General features: G+C 42.4%; 1 protein-coding gene across 1 annotated transcript; it reads left to right on the forward strand.

The window, feature by feature from the left end:
• Nucleotides 1-1,088: 1,088 nt before the first annotated feature.
• LOC130106779 (dual specificity calcium/calmodulin-dependent 3',5'-cyclic nucleotide phosphodiesterase 1B-like) lies at nt 1,089-21,650 on the forward strand. Its single transcript, XM_056273029.1, has 14 exons — nt 1,089-1,287; nt 4,402-4,515; nt 5,689-5,871; nt 8,123-8,189; nt 8,405-8,521; nt 9,318-9,458; nt 11,751-11,851; nt 13,321-13,446; nt 17,776-17,877; nt 18,041-18,161; nt 19,014-19,095; nt 19,903-20,020; nt 20,132-20,268; nt 21,107-21,650. Exons 1-14 carry the CDS (start codon nt 1,235-1,237, stop codon nt 21,202-21,204), a joined length of 1,560 nt encoding a protein of 519 aa, XP_056129004.1. The 5' UTR covers nt 1,089-1,234; the 3' UTR covers nt 21,205-21,650.
• Nucleotides 21,651-22,856: the final 1,206 nt, after the last annotated feature.

The raw sequence follows: 22,856 nt of genomic DNA on the forward strand, positions 1-22,856 counted from the left end.
CTCACACCGCTCTATAAAAAGACCCCTAATGAATGAAAGGCCCACAACTGTGAAAGGTGTTCTGAGGTGACTGTTATTGTCTGCTCTGAGCCTGTACATCTCATCGCTCTCATGACATGGTTTCACAGTGTCTTGATAGGTGGCGAATTACCTTTTTTATCAGGTGTTGTGCCTTTGTAAAAAAAAAAAAAGTAATTCTCAGTAAAAGGTAACTCAGTACGTTACACTGTATCTGTAAAAAATTATATATATATACATATATTTATATGGTGGGCTACACTATGTCATATTATGTAACACACTGCTATTATTAAAGCACATGTTTTTGTTATAATTCGGTCAGCATCTTAATCTGTACGGGGTGGGGCGTTAAATGAAGTTGTCACAATACTATGCACTGTGCTTTTCTTTTTCTTTTTTCCGCTGCTGTGACTGTAAGGTTTGTTTTGTCTACTAACAAATGCAACAGCGCACCAGCGGGCACATGCTCAGATCCCTTTCGAAGGTGGTCACGTTTTTTTCTTACTGCTTTTGTTTATTGATCACAGTATGTCATCATTCGATCCGATACTGGGCAGGAATAAAGGGTATTATTCACCTCTCCCAGAGTAAGCCGAGGTTCGGCTGTCTTTCCTCGATTCAAGGCGGCTACCCCTCAAAAGCCGCGTGCATGCCATTGCTAAGAACAACAGCTGTTAACTTATAGAGCCGTTTCCTGTGGCTTTTCGAAGACAGGCTTTGTTTACATGTTTCGGTTTGGGTGTCTCTGGCTGGCTGCCGTGAAAGGCTTTCTATGTCGTTCCCTAATTTGCGGGCAGCAGTGGAAAATTCTCATTTGGGTTTAGAATACACACTGCTTGAAAGCATTGCAGTCAACACTTCATCAGTGAGGTCAACTCACTCACACTTCAGAACCCCAGGTTTACACATGGGCCTATACACAAACACTCACAGCGTTACACGCACACGCACTCACACGCGTAAGCACGCGTGCGCGCACACACAAAGACACAAAACTTTGAGCCCGGCTAACCAATCACAGTAAAGTGGAGTAGGTCCCCCCAGAAGTGGGCGGAAGAGCCGTTGAAACAGAAGTCTGTGTCGGGACGCACAAGTTTGTGTTCCTGCTTGGGAGAACTTTTCTTTTAACCAGTTTCCTACGACAGTTTTTTTTTAAATTTCTGTTTTTTTTTTTTTTTACTGCGGGTCCGAGGGGTTAAAATTAAGATTCCAGATGGCCGAGCTGGTGCGAATTCGTAAAAAAAGGCTGCAGATTCCCATCTCAAGGTAAGACCGGTGTATTGTTAAATTCTGTATCCCCTGTCGAACATGTATGCCGAAGACATGACCACCTCGGATTTTAACGCGAAAGGGGTTTTTGCTTGGGAGTAGACGTTCTTAAGTCAACGCAATTAATAACGTTAGATAGGCCCATCAAAACAATGTGATTTGCATCACATTCTAAACCCACGTGATGGATAACCCGCTGTGCCTTCGTGCAGAGTTAATACACTACCTTTGCTTCACACGTTGACGTAACGTCACTGCGTTCATTTAAGAGGATGCAGACGAGCGAGAAGCAACTCACCAGCTTTTCGGTATTCAACTTTAGTTGTGAAAACTGTGTTGATAATACAAAAAGCAGTTAAACAATCTATATGTCGCTGTCCTTAACGTCCTCTGCTTTTTAATTGAATACATAGGGGTACACATTCTACCGTGGACACGCAATTTGCCATAACACGGGCGCCGGCTGCATGCTAAATTTGGTGCTGGACAGGTTATAATAACACGTTGCTGGAGGCCTGTATGCCCCACACTGTATTTCTATGATCATGCAAAAATTGATAAACTGGAGAAGCTTCCTAAATTGCATGAATAACTTGTGCCATTTTGATAGCAGTCTCAAGTTTTTGTTTGCTTGTTTTGTTTTTCACCCTTACACAAATTGTGTTCACCACAGTTCAAGGAGATGATGAGTGACAAGTCCTTGTGTTGTTTTATTTGAGTGAAACTACAGGCCTCTACCCATCGCAAAGGGCAGCGTGGGTCAGCTTTCCCTTCTCACCTTTCATAAGCTAAAGTTCAAAAACATTTGGGTTAAAGGCAATCCCATCCTCCATCACTGTCTTTCAAGACACCCACCAAACTTCTGAACAAGGCTCTGAGCCCTGCTGAGCCGTTTGGCTCCACTTGGCACTGCAAGTGTCTAGATCAAGCACTTTTTACTCCAGATGTGCACTCTTTACCCCACATGTAAACACTTGTCTGTCTTGGCTGTGGGTGGAGGACCTGCAGTAGAGCTGACGGGTCATGCGGTTTGTTTTGGTTAACACACTGATGCATCAGCGTCTGGGGATCAGTCCCCCAAACAACATGGCATGGGTGATTTCCTCTCAAATCTGACACATTAACCATTTTTGTGATTTCTATGAACTTAAAATACTGAAATTAGGAGGGAATTGATGTATTAAATATTAAAAAAGAAGGATTTCCCGAGCACATATACTTGCCTCCTTCTGCCATAGCAATAAAAAATGCATTTACTCAGTTTTCAATAATGCATGCTTACAGGGAGGATGCCACCCACCCACATTATCAAATCTTAAGCTGCTGCCTACACACATATTTAGGAAGGATGACAGTGCATGCAGTAGTAGGCATACAGATAACACTGTGCAGTGTGTGCACACATTACAAAACAGCAATCTGTTTGGCTCTAAAAATAACATTCCCAGTAAGTGCACTTATTAGTTTTCACTTGCACCTCAATTCAAATGCTATTTACTGTGAGTTGATGCAAAGCCAAGCCATTGTTATCAGAATGATGGGTCAGCCTAGATCGAAAATGAGCTGTGGCATTCCTTTGCATGCTATTTTTATGACTCGACAAGCTTTTGAAAGCCTCTGCCAATGTGATAAATGCTTGAAAAATCTGTGAGCCTCTCATCACTCGGAGTTGGCTGCACAGCACGGCACGGCTTGATCACAGCCATACTGATCACTGCACCGCCAGGGCAAATCATCCAAAAGGGTTTCAGAGTAAGAATCCGTGGCCCTCATGTTTGTCGTTATTATGTCAAAATTATCTATTTTTTTCAAAACATCAGTATTCAAGTAGAACTCCCGAAAGTGAACAGTGACTTTTGTCAGGTGTATTCAAGATTCGAGATCCTTTGTTTGTACATCCCACTATACAAGTATTAGAGAGTAAAATTCTTGTGTTTCAGCTCCTCAACATTGCAACAACAATAACAATAAAATAAAATAAAAAAGCAGTAATAATAGTAGATAGTGTGTGGTGTATGTAAGGTGCTGTGTGTGTGTGTAGGCCCTGCCTTAATAAATGTGTATATGTGCGAGTAGTTATTTGCATATTTGTGTGTTTGTGTATGCAACGCTACGTACGTGTGTGTGAGTGTGTGTGTGCATGTATTATCCATGCGTTTGTGTTTACCATTAGATTACAAAGAAATAGCACTATAGGTGCTGTGCACTTAAAACATTTTTTTCCCCAATTTCCAATCAGACATTGTAAAGGATTGACAGATTTCCGTCTGCTCTGTATCAGATTTACAGCAAAGCTATGGCATTAAGAGTGTGCCCCAAGTACTAACGCCAGGAATGTGGCCAAAACTTAAAAAAACTCAATCGTTTCTCATCAAGGCCGCTTTAACGAAATGCTGGTTACATAAGCCCCCTAACCATGGGAAGTTTTTCCTCTCATGGAAAATTTGGCACTAATGATGCCCTTTTGCCACTGGCCGTCTTTGGAAGGCCTGGCATTAAAAGTGCTCTTTTCCCCCCGTCAGCGGGGCTCTTTCAACCTGTTGTCAAAGCACTTCTCGGACCTTTTCTTTCCCTCAGCACCCGAGAGCCAGCTCGCTCGCTCGCTTACTCACTCACAACCCTCAAGTGCTTCCATTCCATCAAATGGTGTTTAGAAAGCGCATGTCACACAGACCCCGTTTTGTCCACAGTGACTTTTTCCTCTGTTGCCATAACCTTTAGTGCTTTACCTCAAACGACTTCATCTCAGGGCTTTCCCGCCGAGATGCCGGGACGGCCTTTGAGCCGCATTCACACCGCGTTCACGTTTTCCTTTCATAGATACAAATCAGATACTTAGATACCTCAGTGCTTTTAAGTAGATACGGTTTTTGAGGTTTGGTTTTCCTTTTTTTTTTTGTTCTGCTTTAAAACGCTGAGTTCATGTTCTCATGGCTTTATGATGAGCACCCAACCAAGACAAACTCCTACTATGTGTAAACTTGATAGGGAGTTATTTATCTCGAGTTTTTCTCACTATTTTTTTTTTTGCAAGAAATAAATCAGCTTTCTAATTTTTCCAAGTTGTATTGCATTTTTTTTTCTCAAATGAGTCTCTCTGTTTCCTCTCAGGCTTAGGAGCATCCTGAAGCAGCTGGATGAGAAGGATGTGAACTTTGAGGAAATCAAAAGGAGTTTAGATGTCACCGCATCATTACTAGAGGCGGTGTGCCTTGATGGAACAAGGTAGAGTATTAATTTTGCATCTGCCTCAACTTTAAGTGGGATTTACAGTACTTCCTCTTCCTTTGTTTAATCATTTATTTATTTTGAATTTAAAAAAAACCCAATCTTTTTTCACATAAATGTGGGGCTGGGGTGACTTATCAGTGCTAAACATTAACTGCACCCCTTTACTTTTTGCTTTGGCAATAATAAGATAACTCCAGCTTCCAAAACATGTGATTTGCAAATTAAAGCCCCCCCCCCCCGCATGTGGAGTTTGCGTGCACTCCTCATGTTTGGGTGGGTCTCTTCCCATAGCCCAAAGACACGAGTGACATGAAAGAGACTCTGAATTCTGAATGGCCCATTGATAGTGATAGGAGTGTGAGATAGGGGTGATGGTGTGCCTGTGTGCTGCTCACCGTGAAAACAAGGTAAAGAGGATGGATGCAGGGATTTTTCTGTTCACTCTCTGTGGTGTGAGGTCTCCTTAGATCTTTGTCAGTGCAAGCAGAGGCAGATGTGCACTTGTGTGCGCGTGTGTGTGTGCTGATGTATGTGTCTTAAAGGGACACAATCATGATTTCAACATTATCTCTTTATACTATTATGAGAATCACACTCCATTAGCAGCCACAGTACTGAGCAGACTTCTGTGTGTCAGAAATGCCGCCAAAATTAAGGCCGGTGACACAAAACACCATGAATGTGAAAACTGACTTGCTGGTTTACCAATAGGCTGGCTGCATTGTATAAGAAAATGCAAATATCAGTGCTACATATAGCTGTATATAAGAAAATACGAATAAAAATGCTACATGCATCTGAGTGATGTTTGTGTTGTTATTTACACTTTCTTATACATTGCAGTCTACCATCCAACCAGGAAGTAAATTTTCACATTGAGGGATTAGTCATCACTGATTCAGAGACACAAAGAACACTGCACAGTATTATGGCTACTAATGGAGTGTCGTCTCTACCACACACACACACACACACACATACACATACACATACACACACACACGTATATATATATACAGAGTGAGAGAGTGAGAAATATTTTGATCATTGTACTTGTTTCTCTTTAAGAAGTTATAATGGATAGATGGATGGATGATTTACCTAAAGGTTTAGGGGTTTGGGGACAGAGTGTTGCCATTATGCAAGTATGTGCATGTTCTCTCTCAGGCAGTCTCTGGACTCAGAGGATGACCTCCAGCAGCTGCACTCAGAGGGCATGCCCTCAGAAATCACCGACTGGCTAGCCTCCACCTTCACCCAGAGAGCCCGCCGTCCCACCCGCCGCTCTGACGAGAAGCCAAAATTCCGCAGCATTGTCCATGCAGTGCAAGCTGGGATATTTGTGGAAAGGTCTGGCATCCCCTTTTAAAATTTCAAGTTTATTTGTCACACGCAACAGTTTCCCACAATGCAGTGCAATGACATGAAATATTTACTTGTGAAAAAAAAGACAGAATGATGAAAATATATGTAAAAGAATAAAATTATTGAATACAGGTGAGTTATAGAAATAAAGGTGAAACCTTAAGTCATAATATAAAGGATAGAAAATATAGATGGTAAAGATCTCTGTCCTTAATGTACATTCCATATACAGGTAGTCCCCTGGTTATGAACGGCCGATTTACGAAAGCCCGACTTACTTTACTTATGAACCGACCTCCGTAAAGCCTTTTTTTTAAAAATCGAGTTACACACAATGGTTCGTACTAATGAACGGATGGACTACTTTGCGCAATGCTCAAAACACTGCACTGCACATATTAGGCAGTTCGTCGGCCCGAGGAAGAACAACGCCATGCTGTCCTCACCATTTTAATTCGGATCGTGTACTGTTGTTGTGTACATTGTGTTTTGATTTAAAATGTTTGCGTGTTTACCTCGTAATTATGGCTTCAAAGCATAAATCTGACGCAAGTGATGGCGATGCACTGAAGAAAAGGAAAATGATCACGATTGAAACGAAAAAGGAAATAATAAAGCGTTCAGAGAGAAGTGAAAACTTAGTGTTTTTTCACTTACCCGGTGAGGTGGAGAGGCGAGCCCCTAGTGGGCTCTCATTTCTGGCATCAAATGGCCGGCCTCCGCCGGTCACGATCTGCTCCCGGGACAGTGGCAGGTGGGGAGGTTTAAATGTAAGAAATGTTTCTTTAACGTTTTTTATACCTATATATACATTCTTTCTCTCAGTTATAAATACTGTATTGTAGTTATATTTATTATTATTATTACTGCATTATTTTTTATGTTTTAGGTAAAATATATGCTATATACTAAGACAAACGTTTGACTAATTGACGTTAGATTTGAAGGGTACATAATGATTCTGACTTGCATACAAATTCGACATAAGAACAGACTCAAAAGCGGAACTCGTTCGTAATCCGGGGACTTTCTGTATACAATGTGTGTATGTGAATGTGCAATTATGCACTTGAAATAAGGTATTAATATTAGTGGAATGAAACAATACATTAACACAATGAACATGGGCTATACTCTACTGCATTGCCACTCACTCAGTTGTGTTGACTGTGTAGTTGAGCAGTGACAGTTGAGTGGCGATGGAGAGTCCCATCTCAAACCCATTTTATTGCATATCTAAATCAAAATATAACTAAGTTGACGACACATGGCTCACTTTTGGCTCAGTTATCTATCAAACCCCCCGTTTATTCTGTCAACGTTTTCATAAGTTTGTAATTTCAAGCCAGTGGTCAACTAGTAGATGGACTGTGATGTTACATCGGGTGCTAGCTGTCAGCCCAAGTATAGTTAGTTTTTAAAGTGGAATGAAAAGGTCGATGTTATGCAGACAATAGATACAGGCATAGATTTGTCGAGCCTCCTGAGAGTTGTTTCAGTTCAGAAGGGAGTTGTTCCAGGATACTGTAATGTACTGTTAAGCCTTTAATGGACCCAATCCACCAAAATATTAGAGGGGAAGGTGCCCACCTGGTAGCCCTAAAAGACATGCCAGCACACACTAGCTTGTCCCTCTCATAGCTGGTTTAGATAATCTAGCAAGAGACTGTACCCGCGAGATGGACCACCAGATTCACCAACAGCCTTATGTCCTCTATGGCAGCGGTTTTCAAGCCTGTTCTCTGGGACCCACAGTATTGCTTGTATTTTTATTATATACTACTATTCTGCCAGGCAGTTAATTATGTTGACCTGTTGTACTGGGTCTAACACTGTGAAGTATGGCACAAGGATTGTTACATCATATCATGTGTATTGGTATAAGACATTGCAATTACTGTAGGTAAAGAACCTCAACAGTCATGCTGTAGCTATAGAGTACACACGACACTCAGATAAACTTTAACACTGTAACAAGGCAATTATTATTGACTGATTTTCAAGCTCATACAATAACTCCATCATATGATATGTTAGTATTGCTATCCTAATCACAGAGAAGATAATGAGTTAAGGCATGCTGTAAAACCTTAGCTGCCTTTCATTGGAAAAACATCCTGTGCAGGAGGGACAGGGTCATCTTTAAAGGATTTATACTGTATAAACAGCTAGCTAGCTGTACAGCATCAACACCTGAACTTTGACTGAACTCAACATAAACATTCCATTATTCCAGGATGTTCAAGAGGGCCTACACAGCAGCCATACCAGACCAACCTGTAGCTGTCGTAAACTGCCTCAGGGTAAGTCTTAGCACATAAATCTCCTTGTACTCTCGGTGGTTTTGAGCCATAAATTGGACACCACAAAAATGGGAATGTATACAGAGTGCAGCTACATTTTCACCTCGTAAAGACACAGCAACATCGAAGAAAAAAGAAAAGAAAGACTTCACTAACATAATAACTTATTCTCTCTCTCTCTCTCTCTCTCTCTCTCTCTCTCTCTCTCTCTTCAGGATGTTGACCGCTGGAACTTTGACATATTCGCTCTGAATGCAGCCAGCTCTGACCATGCGTTACGGACCCTGTTTTTTGAGCTGATCATCAGATATGAGCTCAACGGCCGTTTCAAGGTCTTTTAAGTTCAGATTTTATGGGGTATTTACTTTGTCATTCAACCAAATTACAGACCCAATTTGGCCGACACAGTCCCGGATTATATGTCACGAACATACCCGTGAGAGGAATGTGATTGCTGTGAACAAAAATTTAAACATGACCATTACGTTACGATATCACTGTGGGAAAAAATTAAGTTTATCTTATCCTATATGATGTGATGTCATCTTATGTCATCTTATATTTTGCAGACAAAAACAGGCATGAATGGACTTTAAAACACAACCTATAGGGCGTTCGGGTAGTGTAGTGGTCTATTCCGTTGGTTACCAAAACGGGGATCACCAGTTCGAATCCACATGTTACCTCCGGCTTGGTTGGGCGTCCCTACAGACACAATTGGCCATTTCTGCGGGTGGGAAGCCGGATGTGGGTGTGTCCTGATCGCTGCACTAGCACCTCGTCTGGTCGGTCGGAGCGCCTGTTCAGGGGGAAGGGGAACTGGGGGGAATAGCGTGATCTTCCCACGTACTACGTCCCCCTGGCAAAACTCCTCACTGTCAGGTGAAAAGAAGCAGCAGGCGACTCCACATGTATCGGAGGAAGCATGTGGTAGTCTGCAGCCCTCCCCGGATCGGCAGAGGGGGTGGAGCAGCGACTGGGACAGCTTGGAAGAATGGGGTAATTGGCCAAGTACAATTGGGGAGGATAAAAAAAAGGGGGGGGGGGAATCCAAAAGAAACACACACACACACACACATACACAACCTATGCCCCTGTGCCGCTGATGATATATGCTGTATTTTACAGATCCCCATCACCTGTTTAACTGAGTTCCTGTCTGCATTGGAGAGAGGCTACTGCAAACACAGCAATCCCTACCACAGTCACGTGCACGCTGCCGATGTCACGCAGACGTTACACTGCCTGCTCCTACGCACCGGACTAGTTGTACAGTTGACTTGAATTTATTACCCACTTCTCCCTTTATTATCTGGCTGCTTCACTCCTTTTCCAATCTCTTTTTTTACATATAAGGCAGGGAACAGTTATTTGCCCATAAATGAACTCCCATGATGAAAAATAATGGATGTGAGGTGTTGCTACCTCAGTAGGCTCTAGTTTCCATGTCATAGCACAGTCGAAGGTGCTGGTGCTAGTTGACGGAGCATGTCGATCTAAGGTGTGGCCAATACTTTTTTTCTAATTTTGGGGCATGCTGCACTGGCGGTAATCGGGCACAACGGAGGCCCAGTTGTAAAAGGGTTGGATTAGAAGGAATACATTATCAGTAGGGGTGGTTGGGGCTGTCTTCTATTACGGCCAATCAGATCTGCTCCTCTCATTCCCTTTAAAACCAGCGCGCGCTCTGTCATGGCGGACTGTCAATTCCGTAATGGACGGTGGACGTCCAGACCGGCTAAGGCAGGAAAGCTTCTCTCAGGAGGAAACTGTTGTCCTCATTGGGAGATGCAGAGTTGCCAAGTGCGCATACAACAGACATTAACACCAATTACAATGTGACATGAGACAACACGCAAACATGATTAATTGACAGGCTACTGTTAAACGTGTCTTCGTTCTCACCAGCATATCACTCTCTTACCTGTGCATTCTATGAACACAGCAGGAGACCTTGAATAGTTGTGATCATGGATCAATTAGCCTAGGCAATCAGTTTATACTGTAACGGCTACAGATGTGTAGACTCACTAGCCCTTGGCTAAAGGGTCGGACCCTTTAATTGACTGGTTAGCACGGCGACCCGGGTTCACATCCCGGCTGCCCCGAATTCACTACATTGGTGTCAGAAATGGGACGATGAGACCGTGAGGCCATCAGAAGCATGTGTGCCCAGAGGCATGAAGGAGAGTTGAAGTGCAGGGACGCGCTTCCCAAAGGAGGGGGTAGTGTAATGATCACGTATGACTAGATTCGCTTTCACTAGCACTTGGCTAAAAGGTCGACCCTTTAGTTGACTGGTTAGCACAGTCGGCAACTCGGGTTTGCTTCCTGGCTGCCACCTAAATTCGCTACATTGGTGTCAGGAGTGGGATGGTGAGACCAGGCCATTAGAAGCGAGTGCGCCCAGAGGCGTGAGGGAGCTGATATGCTGAAGCGCAGGGGTGCACTTCCCGAAGGAGGGGGGTAGTGTAACAATCACGTATGACTAGACTCGCTTGCCCTTGGCTAACGGGTCGGACCCTTCAGTTGACTGGTTAGTGCAGTTACCCGTGCTGCGGGCGACCCGGGTTCGCTTCTCAACTGCCCCCTGAATTCACTACATTGGTGTCAGAAGTGGGATGGTGAGACTGTGAAGCCACCGAAAGCGTGTGCACCCAGAGGCGTGACGGAGTTGATTTGCTGAAGCACGGAGACGCACTTCGCGAAGGGGGGGGGGGTAACGATCACGTATGACTAGACTCGCTAGCCCTTGGCTAACGGGTCGGACCCTTCACTTGACTGGTTACCGCATCCCGGCTGCAGCAGATTCCTGGCTGCCCCCTGAATTCACTACAATACTATCAGGTCAAATGAGGTTAATTTAAGTATTGAAATCCTCGTCACCATGTTATTTTCCATGCGTAATGGTGCACGTTGATTGTTTTATGTTGGAAGACAATGCTACACGTGCAGATGTTTTTCCTTTTGTCATTGAAAAGTTTAAGGACATTAAAACATCATTAGTTAAATTATTCACTAAATAGGCCAACATAACATACTCAAAATTTGTGTGTGTGATTTTGGATAAGTCTATGCTTCGTTCACCCTCATCTTAAGTCCGGAAATTACCACGCAATACCTGCATCTGCGTTAAGACCTGGTCTGACCAGGCGGAGACCCAGGCATAATATTTGGTTTTATTTGACACCAAACTAGCATTGCATCACCTAATTTTGACTTATACACCCTCTACTGCAACCCCAGGCCCATTTCAGTGTAAACAATGTCATGACGAGTCCAGAAATGAGCAAATGTGCCCAGGCAAGAGAAAAAACACCCTGCGCCCAACCAAATTGTCACTACATCTGCGTTAGCATTACCGCCGGCCTTGCACCATCCGGAAAGTTGAGCCCAGTCGGGTGGTCTGTTCCCAAATGAATATTTTCCACATAATTTTAGTTGACTCATAATGACCAGCAGCATCAAAAACACTGGTATGTGTCAGTTTTTGTGTTTACACGATTAAATGCGTGCTTTTGTATTCACGTTTATTTGCTCTGATCTCTTGTATCTGCAAAGCATTGGCTGTCTGAGCTGGAGGTCATGGCGTCCCTGTTTGCAGCGGCTATCCATGACTACGAACACACAGGAACCACAAACAACTTCCACATTCACACAAAGTAAGTTGTGTGACAGTAACATGCCGCTCAAACTATATATGTCACATCCTGCTGTGACATTGTAAAATAGCTAGAGAAGTCATTGAATGTTGTAAAGTTACCTCTAAAGGCATTTGGACAATTTATAGACAACGTGAAATAGACAGACAGAGAGAGAGAGAGAGAGAGAGAGAGAGAGAGAGAGAGAGAGAGAGAGAGAGAGAGAGAGAGAGAGAGAGAGAGAGAGAGAGAGAGAGAGAGAGAGAGAGAGAGAGAGAGAGAGAGAGAGAGAGAGAGAGAGAGAGAGAGAGAGAGAGAGAGAGAGTCTGAGATCGGTTTTAGTTCAACTGCCTAAAACGAGTGCTCAAAAGCAAACATGTCTTTATGGTGGCCCGGGAACACAATATTTTTAGACACAAATTTTCCACACAGGAGCACTGAAGAACGCAGTCTCTTGGCACCCATCATCATCATCATTATGCTTTATTTTGGGAATAAAAAACAAAAAAAAACAAAACATAAATGCCTGTCTACAATAGGATGACATTTAGTGAGCAAGTAGTGCTTTCGTAAGGCAAACAATTGCACAAGTCCTAGCGGTCAAAGTTAGCATATACTTTATTTTGTGTAATAAGAACACAACTTGCGCTTCTCCACTGCAAGGATTTCACGAGGGGAGATTTTGGCATAATGCGGAGGCTTTTCCATAATCGCTAATTGGAAAACTTTTCATTATGTACTTTGTTACTCGTTCTTATGAGTCTAGTAGAGTAGATTATGGAAATGAGTGGAGACAGGAAGCCATGATGGAGAAATTAGTTTATTAACTCACCTCTGCTAAGTCATTAATACCCATATGTCCTCAGTTTTAATCACCTTACGCTCACCCCCTTCATTACTATTAAATTTCTTCAGCACACCTACAGAAATGTAGATTAAACTCGTCTCGGTGGAGCACTTCACCCTCTTTTTCCTCCCCTTGTTGTGCTTGCCTTCATCCTTCATTTTTAAACACGTTTTAACTTCTTTAGGTATTATTTTCTCTCTCTCTCTCTCTCTCTCTCTCTCTCTCTCTCTCTCTCATGAAAGCACTTGGTGATAAGGGGCAAAGACCTAACTACTGATTTTTCTTTCTATACGTCTCAGCCTTCCTCCCAGTTCAGTCTGGCATTTGCTTTATTGACAATAATGCTAAATCAGTAATGGCACATCTAGAAATAACTAAGTACAATCAGATTTACTCAAAAGAGGGAAGCCGCAGTAAAGTTTTTCTAAATAAACCCAAATATATGTAAGCACCGACACAACAAGTAACAGGAAGAAAATTAAATCTACTACAATGAGAGTGAAATAGAGGGCTTTTCCTGCCGAGATTCAAATTCCAGATTTAATTGCATTATCAAAACACCTCTCGTTTTTCTCGCTCTCGTATCCATCTCTCTTCTCTCTCGCTCTCTCTCTCTATCCCTCATCCTTTTTCTCTGTCACAGGTCAGAGTTTGCAATGATCTACAATGACCGGGCAGTACAGGAGAGCCATCATCTCAGTGCTGCATTTCGCCTTTTGCAGGAGGACCAGATGAACATCTTCACCAACCTGACACGAGAGGAGTGGATGTAAGATGATTGTTTCTTACCCTTCAGCTCAGGCAATGTGTACTCATTAGTGGGCCAGTTATCTGAAAGCTAGTAAACACATGTTGTTGTTTCTATTTTTTCTCTTCATCATTTCCCCTGAAGATCTATGGACTCTAGCCAGTCCATGTGTAAAATGTGTAAAACTGTAAAAGCTGTTCATTCATGTGCTTTAGAAGATGTGGACATGGATTTTTGCATTGTAGGATGTTTCTGGTTGGCTGTTTACAGGTTTCTAGCACACGTCTAGTACTAGCCGCCTTCCTTAACAACACTTTTAGCATGTCTAAACATTTTCCCTTTCCACTTTGTCACTCTTGTTTTCTTATTAGCGCAATGTAATTCACTCAAAGTACAATATTTAATGTGTGAATAATGTACTGTAGAGACTCACTTGATTTTCTGTTTTGGGGATGTGCTATCATTTTTTTATTTTTATTTTATTTTATTTATTTATTTATTTTTCTCTACACAAATATACTTATTACTGCCTAAAGTCCTTTAATATCCAGCATATTTAAAGGGTAACACCAGCCTCTTTTTTTTTAAATAATATTATTCTGGAGTGTATAAAACATTAAAGATAAAATTCTGCTACCTGCTTTTGTATGCACATTTAGTGCCGGGGCATTGGAAAACTACCAGATGGCAGGCAGCATCATCACCATTAACAGCAGCAGCTCCTCCCATGGTGATATGAATGATATATAGAATGTTAACAATATTTGCAATTCTAATAAACATACTCTTTAACAAGCCTTCTAAATCTCTTTTAAGTACTCTATTTGGATGAACTTAGCTAGATGAAGTTATTCAACATATGGGAACTAGATGCCATTGAACATAAGGACATGCGCAGAAAATCTGTTATGGATTTCTTGTTCTAATGGATTCACATTGGAACTGTAAATACTTAAAAGAGCGTCAAAAGGTGACATGTTTATTGTTGAAATTCAATACTCTAGTCATATTGCTATCGGGAGGCCATTGCTTTTCACGGTGATGACGCTGCCATCTATCTGTTGGTTTCCTGGAGCACCCACGCAAAATGTGCATGCATTAGCAAGTTGCAGTATTTTAGACCATCTACCACATATCAGTTTTTTTGAAATGCTTGTTCACCTTTAATGCTCTTAAACTTACAGATTGTCAGATCCTCTTTTCTTTATATACTTAGATAGTCTTAGTCTGTCTAATTTCAGAATGTTACGTCAGGTCTCTTGTTTCATTTGAACATCACACCGAGTCATATTTCTTGTATGTGACAGCATCCTTGACATCAAACAAAACTAGGTCAAAACCTAGTATATGGCTGGACCGTGTATGATTAATTTTTGGAATTGTGGCAAATTTGTTACAGGGATAGTCAGTGGTAGTGTCTAAAATGTGAAATCCTGGATATTTAATGTTATATTTGTTTTTAAACTATACTGTAGTAGCACATCACATGACATGGCTAAGCTACGTTCAAGAGCAGTACTTTCCACTCATATCTTGGGATGTTTGATTTGAAAGAGAGCTTAATTTAATTGTAAGTATACGTACCTATTCTAATTATCTGTTAACTCCCCCTCCCCTTTCATCTGTTTCTATCTGTGGATATAGCTCGTTTTTCTAAGACTCACTCTGAATTCACAAAGAATGGATTTTGGCGTCTGGTAGCACCATGAATTGTGCGTCACTTGAAACTGCTATCTACCCCATCTCAAGGTCACAAAAGATATTGCGCGAATGATATTACAGTGCAAACACGCCCATAAAGTTTTGCAGCCAAGTGCAATTTGCCCTTGTTTTGCATCTAATTGCAATTGTGGCTTTGAACACAGTAGGCAGGTTCAATGTCATCCTTGATGTCATCAAGTATAGCAAGAATTGTTTGAACTGGCAACCTGTATCTGCAAAGGATTTCGGTCTCAGTTAAATAAAAAAGTGATATTCTCCTTCAATATATCCACTCACGAGCACACCTAGCATGATGATGTCTTCGCCCGGCTACAATCATTGCTGCTATGATCACTGGGAAGTCTGGGCGTGAGTTACCAGCAAGTCTCGGAAGACGCTAATAATTTTTGCTCTAACTGTGAGTGGCTGTTAGTGCTGATGCTTATGAATTAAACTTTTTTTTTTGCAATGAGGCTCATTTGCATAGAAATTTTCTTGGCAGTGCAGTTAGGGGTGCACATCAACCTTTGTGGATGCTTTGAGAATTACACGGTTTCTTTTTGTCTTTTTTGTACAGGTTTAGCAGCCAAAAAAGCCGTGTAATCCTTTTGTGAATTTGCCAGTGAGTGTTTTGTCAGTGATTGTTATTTGGGGCGCTTTCACTGTGCACTTTGGGCGGCACGGTGGTGCAGTGGTTAGTGATGTCACCTCACAGCAAAAAGGTCCTGGGTTCGAACCCCGGGGTTGTCTAACCTTGGGGGTCATCCCAGGTCGTCCTCTGTGTGGAGTTTGCATGTTCTCCCATGTCTGCGGTGGATTTTCTCCGGGTGCTCCAGTTTCCACCACCATCAAAAAAAAAAAAAAAGACACGCATGTTAGGGTTAATACTCCTGTCTGTGACCCTGATTGAGGCATCGCAAGACAAAATTGATTTGGTCCCCAGGTGCTACACAGCAGCTGCCCACTGCTCCTAGCTACACAGCTAGGATGGGTTAAATGCATAGTGTAATTTCCCTACGGGGATCAATAAAGTATCTCAAAAGAATTTTTTTTTTTAAAAACTCAAAAATGTAACTGTGCGCTCTCCCTCATGCCTCTCGGTGCTCAGCCAACCAATTGTGTAACTTCAGTGACATTGTTGGTCACCTGATCCAACAGCCCAATCATGTCAAACATAATCACTCCAAACATGATCACCCAGTGATCACTCAGGGACATTCATATTTGCAGGGCTAGCTGGTCCAGCCCAAAAATGTAGGAACTTAGGAAAAAAATTTTGATCAAACAACTTGATTTGTATGCAATAGCTTATCATTCAAATCAATATCCACATACTGTGGGTGCCATATAATGTTTACTGTGTCTGTCTTTAAAATAAGGCTAATAAGGAAGCTTTGTCAGGAAGTACAAAAATTTTCCCAAATTTGGCAGTGCAGCTTTTCAATGAGGCAACATGCAGAAAAACAATTTTATGCAGTGAGCTAAAATTAGTTTTTACTGCAGGAACAATATAAGGTAAACAAAAGAAGCTAAAGTAAGTGATTTTTTTCCAATCTGAGAAAATGTAAATTCTTGGCTATTTGCAACCCCCCCTCCCTTTTTCTTCCCAATTATACTTGGCCAATTACCCTATTTTCCGAGTCGCCCCGGTCACTGCTCCACCCCCTTTGCCGATCTGGGGAGTGCTGCAGACTACCACAACCCTCCTCCAATACATGAGTCGCCGCCAGCTGTTTCTTTTCACCTGACAGTGAGGAGTTTCACCAGGGGCACGTAGCATGTGGGAGGATCACTCCATTTCCCCACAGTCCCCCTGCCCCCCTAACAGATGCCCTGACTGACCAGAGGAGGCACTAGTGCAGCGACCAGGACACATACCAACATCCGGCTTCCCACTTGCAGACACGGCCAATTGTGTCTGTAGAGACGCCCGACCAAGCTGGAGATTCATGGGGATTCAAACTGGCGATCCCCGTGTTGGTAGGCAATGTAATAGACCACTACGCTACCCAACGCCCTGGCTATTTGTAATCTGCAGAGACAGTTACCCTCCACTGACCATATTTTACAACATGGAAAGGAAATTTCAGCTACATTCAATATCAGCATAAGCAGAAATATGCTTTTGTTAGTACGCACATTCAAACAGTAGTGGCAGCTGAATAAGAAATACATTTCATTATAGATGATTAAAAAAATACTGTAGCTCACTGTCCTCATTTTTAAACTTTCCACTGTATACTCTGTAAGAGCTTGAGATAGAAATTCAACTACTTCATGTCATTTTGTAACCCATGTTGTTGTTTGATGCATTAACAGAGAAGGGTCTTTATTGTGCATGCTACAGCACTGCAGAAACCATGAAACACTGCTAGCTGTAAAGTGGGTTTGATAGCAATCGGTGTTACCATGGGAACAAGAGAACTCATCAGAAAATCTAAATGGGTGATGACTTCCCTGACTCTTCCTGCCAGCCATCTTTACTAATCAACACCACTGTGCTTTATTCCCATCATCATTTGAGCACATTTCTGTATGTGTTGATTTTCCTTTTCTGTATGTTTTGTGTGTGTGTGTGTGTGTGTGTGTGTGTGTGTGTGTGTGTGTGTGTGTGTGTGTGTGTGTGTGTGTGTGTGTGCATGCTGCCAGGGAGCTGCGATCACTGGTAATAGAGATGGTGCTGGCCACAGACATGTCTTCTCACCTCCTCCAAGTAAAAGCTATGAAATCCTGCCTACAGCAACAGGAACGGTAATGCAAATTGCACTGTTCTTTACTGTGTTGTACTTCAGTTGCATTATGGGTAGTATATATATATATATAAAATGCCCCATACAAAGGGGTAGACTTTCAAAGTGACGTGTTTCAAGTTGCACAGTGTGCTTTAGCAAATCAGTAACTCTCTTTTCAATAGGATTGACAAACCAAAAGCACTGTCCTTATTACTTCACACGGCGGATATCAGCCACCCATCCAAACCTTGGGCCCTGCACTCCCGCTGGACCAAAGCTCTGATGGAGGAGTTCTTCAGACAGGTAGGACACTAATGAACCTGACAAAGCCAGTTTGTTATGTTATGTGACATGCTCTCTTCTCTCCTTCTCCCTCTCCTCTCCTCGTTTTGTCTTCTCTTCTCCTTGCAGCCCTACACTGTTCTCCAGTCATGTTACGTAGTCCCATCTAGACATACTGTCTAGTTCTGTTATACTCTGTTCTAATCTGCTGTCTTCTCCTTTTGTTAACAACCACTTGCTAGTGGGTTTGGGGCCTGATAACAATTTTGCAGGTTTATAGGTAATTCACCCCAGTTTGACAGGGGGAGTTGGACATTTTAAAAGACACAACCTCCACCCCCCACACACACACACACCCCATGAGGGCTAGTTGGTGAGAAGAACTTTTTACATAAACTCTTAAATGGCTTCAGGATGGAGTCACCAGAGGAAAAAGAGGTTGTGGGTGTGCTTCCAGTTCAGTCGACTCGTGTTTGCATGGGAGGCAAGCACTGTGACTAAATGCATCCGAATCCACTTATAACTCTTTCTATGCTGCCATTCTCCCTCTCTTTCTTCCATTCCTCCTTGTTTTTGCTGTGCTGTTTTATGAAATAAATAGCGCAGGGGGGAGGCAGCGGACATCCAACTCTTCTCAAAAGGAAAAGTGGGTGCCTGAGGACGTCCTTGTTCTTTTTCTATCCTGCTGGGGGAAAAACAGAAAACACTAAAAATACCTTTTAAACTTTGTGCTGTAGTCTGAAATAAAAGTCTTAACAATCTATAGGTGTCCGGATGGACTTAAATAGTGTTTGAAAAGCTCAATTCGGCTGATGTGTGGGTTGAACTTTAAGATGTCTTCTCTCTCTCGCTCTCTCTCCATGTCTTTGTGAGGGTGATAGAGAGGCAGAGCTGGGCCTGCCCTTCTCTCCACTGTGTGATCGCAACAGCACTCTCATCGCCGAGTCGCAGATCGGTAGGTCTCTGGGAAAATACAACTTCCCTCTGCTGATCCATCTTTTTTGGTGACATTATAAACAATCAAACTGCATGACTGTTTGTTTTTTCTAACGATGATTACAAGTTTATTTATATGGCGCCTTTGTGGTGCTCAGGGACCATTAACAGAGTCAAAGAATAGTAGAAGGACATCCGGGTGACATGGCGGTCTATTCCGTTGCCTACCAACACAGGGATCGCCGGTTTGAATCCCCGTGTTACCTTCGGCTTTGTTGGGCATCCCTACAGACATAATTGGCCATGTCTGCGGGTGGGAAGCCAGATGTGGGTGTGTGTCCTGGTCGCTGCACTAGCGCCTCCTCTGGTCAGGCGGGGGTGCCTGTTTGGGGGGGAGGAGGAACTGAGGGGCGTGATCCTCCTACGCGCTATGTCCCCCTGGCGAAACTCCTCACTGTCAGGTGAAAAGAAGCAGCTGGCAAATCCACATGTATCAGAGGAGGCATGTGGTAGTCTGCAGCCCTCCCCGGATCAGCAGAGGGGTGGAGCAGCGACCGGGACAGCTCAGAAGAGTGGGGTAATTGGCCAGATACAATTAGGGAAAAGGGGGGGGATTCACAAAAAAGAACAATAGAACTAAAGAAAAAAAAAATTTAAAAGCAAAAGGGTTTTCGTTTCCAGTATGGATTTGAAAATAGTTGGTGTGCTAGCTGTCCTCAGGGAGAGCCGTAAGTCGTCTCAGTGGGTAAATGGAGGGAATCTGACTTTGACACTTCCAATGAAAGCTTATTTTCACTTGCCAGAATGGTGCCATTTGCTCCTACAGGTTTCATCGACTTCATTGTGGATCCTACCTTCAGCCTGCTGACGGACATGGCTGAAAAGGTAGTCATTCCTTTGGTAGAGGAGAACCCAGGCCCACCGGACCCCAGCAGTAGACACAGGTAGTCCCGTGTTGGGAAAACAAAGGAAGAATTCAAATAAGGAAAGTAAAAATCAATAAAAGTTACTCTTAAATCATTCCTTTTGTGGTTTTTTTTCTCTTTCTTTCTTAGTAATCTTTGGAAGGAGAGCTCCAGAGGTCTTCAGTGGAGCCTGGCCCACATAACAGCGGAGCTAGTGAGCTTCCGCTCCACCTGGACACGACACACTGAGGACAACAAGTTTAAATGGAAGGAAAGTGGCTCCAACGGTACGATGATGTATTTTAATACATTTAATACATACAACATATACTGTATATTGTACATGCATACTCAATCATGTCCACCTACCTCCTAACATATTTATTCCAGCATCTTTGCGCTCTGCACCATTTCACTATGGTCTTGCTGTTTCACCTGTGTATAGTCATTCCTTGTATATATTCCTGGAGATTATTGTGTCGTTATTCCATGTAAATACATTGAGAGCCACTAAACCGGAGTCAAATTCCATGTGTGTGTAAACATACATGTGCAAATAAAGATGATTCTGATTCTTTTGATTCATCTTGTACTTGTAACACATATTTCAATGTGGCATGCAGTCCCTATGGCGTTACATGGACAGCACAATGGCCAGATAAGTTTTTTTTACATTTGTGAATAGGTAGAAAATGCTTTAGAAGTGCAACGCGTACATAGCAATGCATTAAACCACCACGTTGTCAGCTATCGTTTCATCTTACGATGATAAATGGAGCCTGACATCAGTTAAGGAGAGCCTAAGCATGTGTCTTCTTCTGTCATCTCTTGAATAGCTGAAGAATTCTGATTTATGCTGATAATCTATGATAAGCTTGACATCTGCCGTTAACATACTATAAGTGGATTATTTGGTATGCTTTGCTGATTTGCTCCAAGAAAAGCCTCTTTGTTCCAGTAAAACTCTCTCAATCACTTTGATTTTTCTTTTTCTTTTTTTTTAATCTCCATTTATTTCACAGTGATCTTACACAGAGATAAACAGCCGCACACAAGGTTTCCTTTCTAGTCTGCCTGAATTTTCCAGTCCTTTTTTTTTCCTCCAATCCTCTTTATGCTATCCAGGGTTCTCAGATCCCGCCCTGACAAAAGAGCAGAGATCCAGACAGGAGGAGCTGTCTGAAACCCGCATGCAATCCCCCACTGATGACACGAAACAGTAGACGGGGACCAGGTTGCTGTCTGATGCCTATGTGCTATTTCCTGAAGAATCTACAGTGGTCAAAAGAAGTTAATATTGACATCACTGTTTGCAGTAAAACATGATGCCTTATTCATGTGTTTATCTTGCAAGGGTGGGGGGAGGTCATGGAGAGAGGGGGGGGGGAGAAGAGAGAGAGAGGATAGGAAACTGAGACAGGAGAAAGGGGAGGTATTGCTTGAGGTCAGGGATAAGTGATCATCTTCTCAAGGTGAGACTCTATAGTCACAGTTATGTTTTCAGGTCTTATATGATGCCGAGTACGCTATGATATTTAATGCAAAACCTACATGCTGGCCATGTTGTAGTATATGTCATGTAATTTAATTTGCCACCTGAACACTTGTAGGAAACATTTTACCTGTAGTGCACCAATCATTTAACTGTGTACTGTAATAAACCTTATGTATTGTGTGGTGTGTCATATATGTGTTATTAGAGTCATATAAACTCTCAACAAGTCTAGCTTTATATTGTGGAGTATAATTATTAATATTGACATTTTCACAGTAATTTTTTTCTAGCACAAAGGCTATTCTTAAAAAAACAATAATATAATATTTTGTGTCATTGGGTTGGGACTGATTTGCTATTCCTTATTCTGGAACATAAAAGTAAACGAATGCACGTGTTGCATGTGCACACACATATACACTTGCTTTAGATATCAACCAGTGGTTCATGAGACCTTCACTTTATCAAAAAACCATGGTATTAATATTTCAGTTGGCTGTGTGGGTCCAGAAATGAGACTGTGTTAACTATGTACCTATATATGAAAGGCACATAAATATGTTGTCTCGCACACACCAAAAACCCCATAACATGATTTGTCACAAAGTGGCCCCAAATGGGAATTTTGGAGATCCATCTATATACAGTATCCATAGTATATACCCATACACTCATACTATCTTCATCATAAACACATAGTAAAAACAATGCAAATTATATTCTGGTAGCATATTATTTGAATTTGAAGAGGTAACTGGTAAGACTTATGGCAGTAGTTCCATTAAATTAAGGCTTCACTCAAATAAGGATTTCTGTTATATGGAAAAGATACTTTTGGATTTTTTCCCCCTTTTTCTCCCCAAATGTATCCGGCCAATTACCCCACTCTTCTGAGCCCTCCCGGTCACTGCTCCACCCGCTCTGCCCATCTGGGAAGGGCTGCGGACTACCACATGCCTCCTCCTATACATGTGGAGTCGCCAGCCACTACTTTTCATCTGACAATGAGTTTTGCCAGGGTGACATAGCGTGTGGGAGGATTACGCTATTCCCCCCCAATTGCTCCTCCCCCCTGAACAGGCACCCCAACCGACCAGAGGAGGCGCTAGTGTAGCGACTAGGACACATACCCACATCCAGCTTCCCACCCACAGAAATGGCCAATTGTGTCTGTAGGGACGCCTGACCAAGTCGGAGGTAACACCGGGATTCGAACTGGCGATCCCCGTCTTGGTAGGCAACAGAATAGACCGGACGCCCTACAAAGATACATTTTTATTTATCGTTTTGAGCCTCCGCAACTCAATTTCAACAAAAGTCAGGTTACATCTGGCACCTCAGGAACAAACTACAAAGAGTTACCTTTCTGATTATTCATAT

Source organism: Lampris incognitus, chromosome 2 (genome assembly GCF_029633865.1).
Source record: "Lampris incognitus isolate fLamInc1 chromosome 2, fLamInc1.hap2, whole genome shotgun sequence".
NCBI classification, from domain to species: Eukaryota; Metazoa; Chordata; class Actinopteri; order Lampriformes; family Lampridae; genus Lampris; species Lampris incognitus.

Coding starts and splice junctions, on each gene's coding strand:
- LOC130106779 (XM_056273029.1), top strand. CDS start 1,235: ATGGCCGAGCTGGTGCGAATTCGTAAAAAAAGGCTGCAGATTCCCATC. Junction 13,447..17,775: donor CTGACACGAGAGGAGTGGAT/GTAAGATGATTG, acceptor GCATGCTGCCAG/GGAGCTGCGATCACTGGTAA. Junction 18,162..19,013: donor TGGAGGAGTTCTTCAGACAG/GTAGGACACTAA, acceptor TGTCTTTGTGAG/GGTGATAGAGAGGCAGAGCT.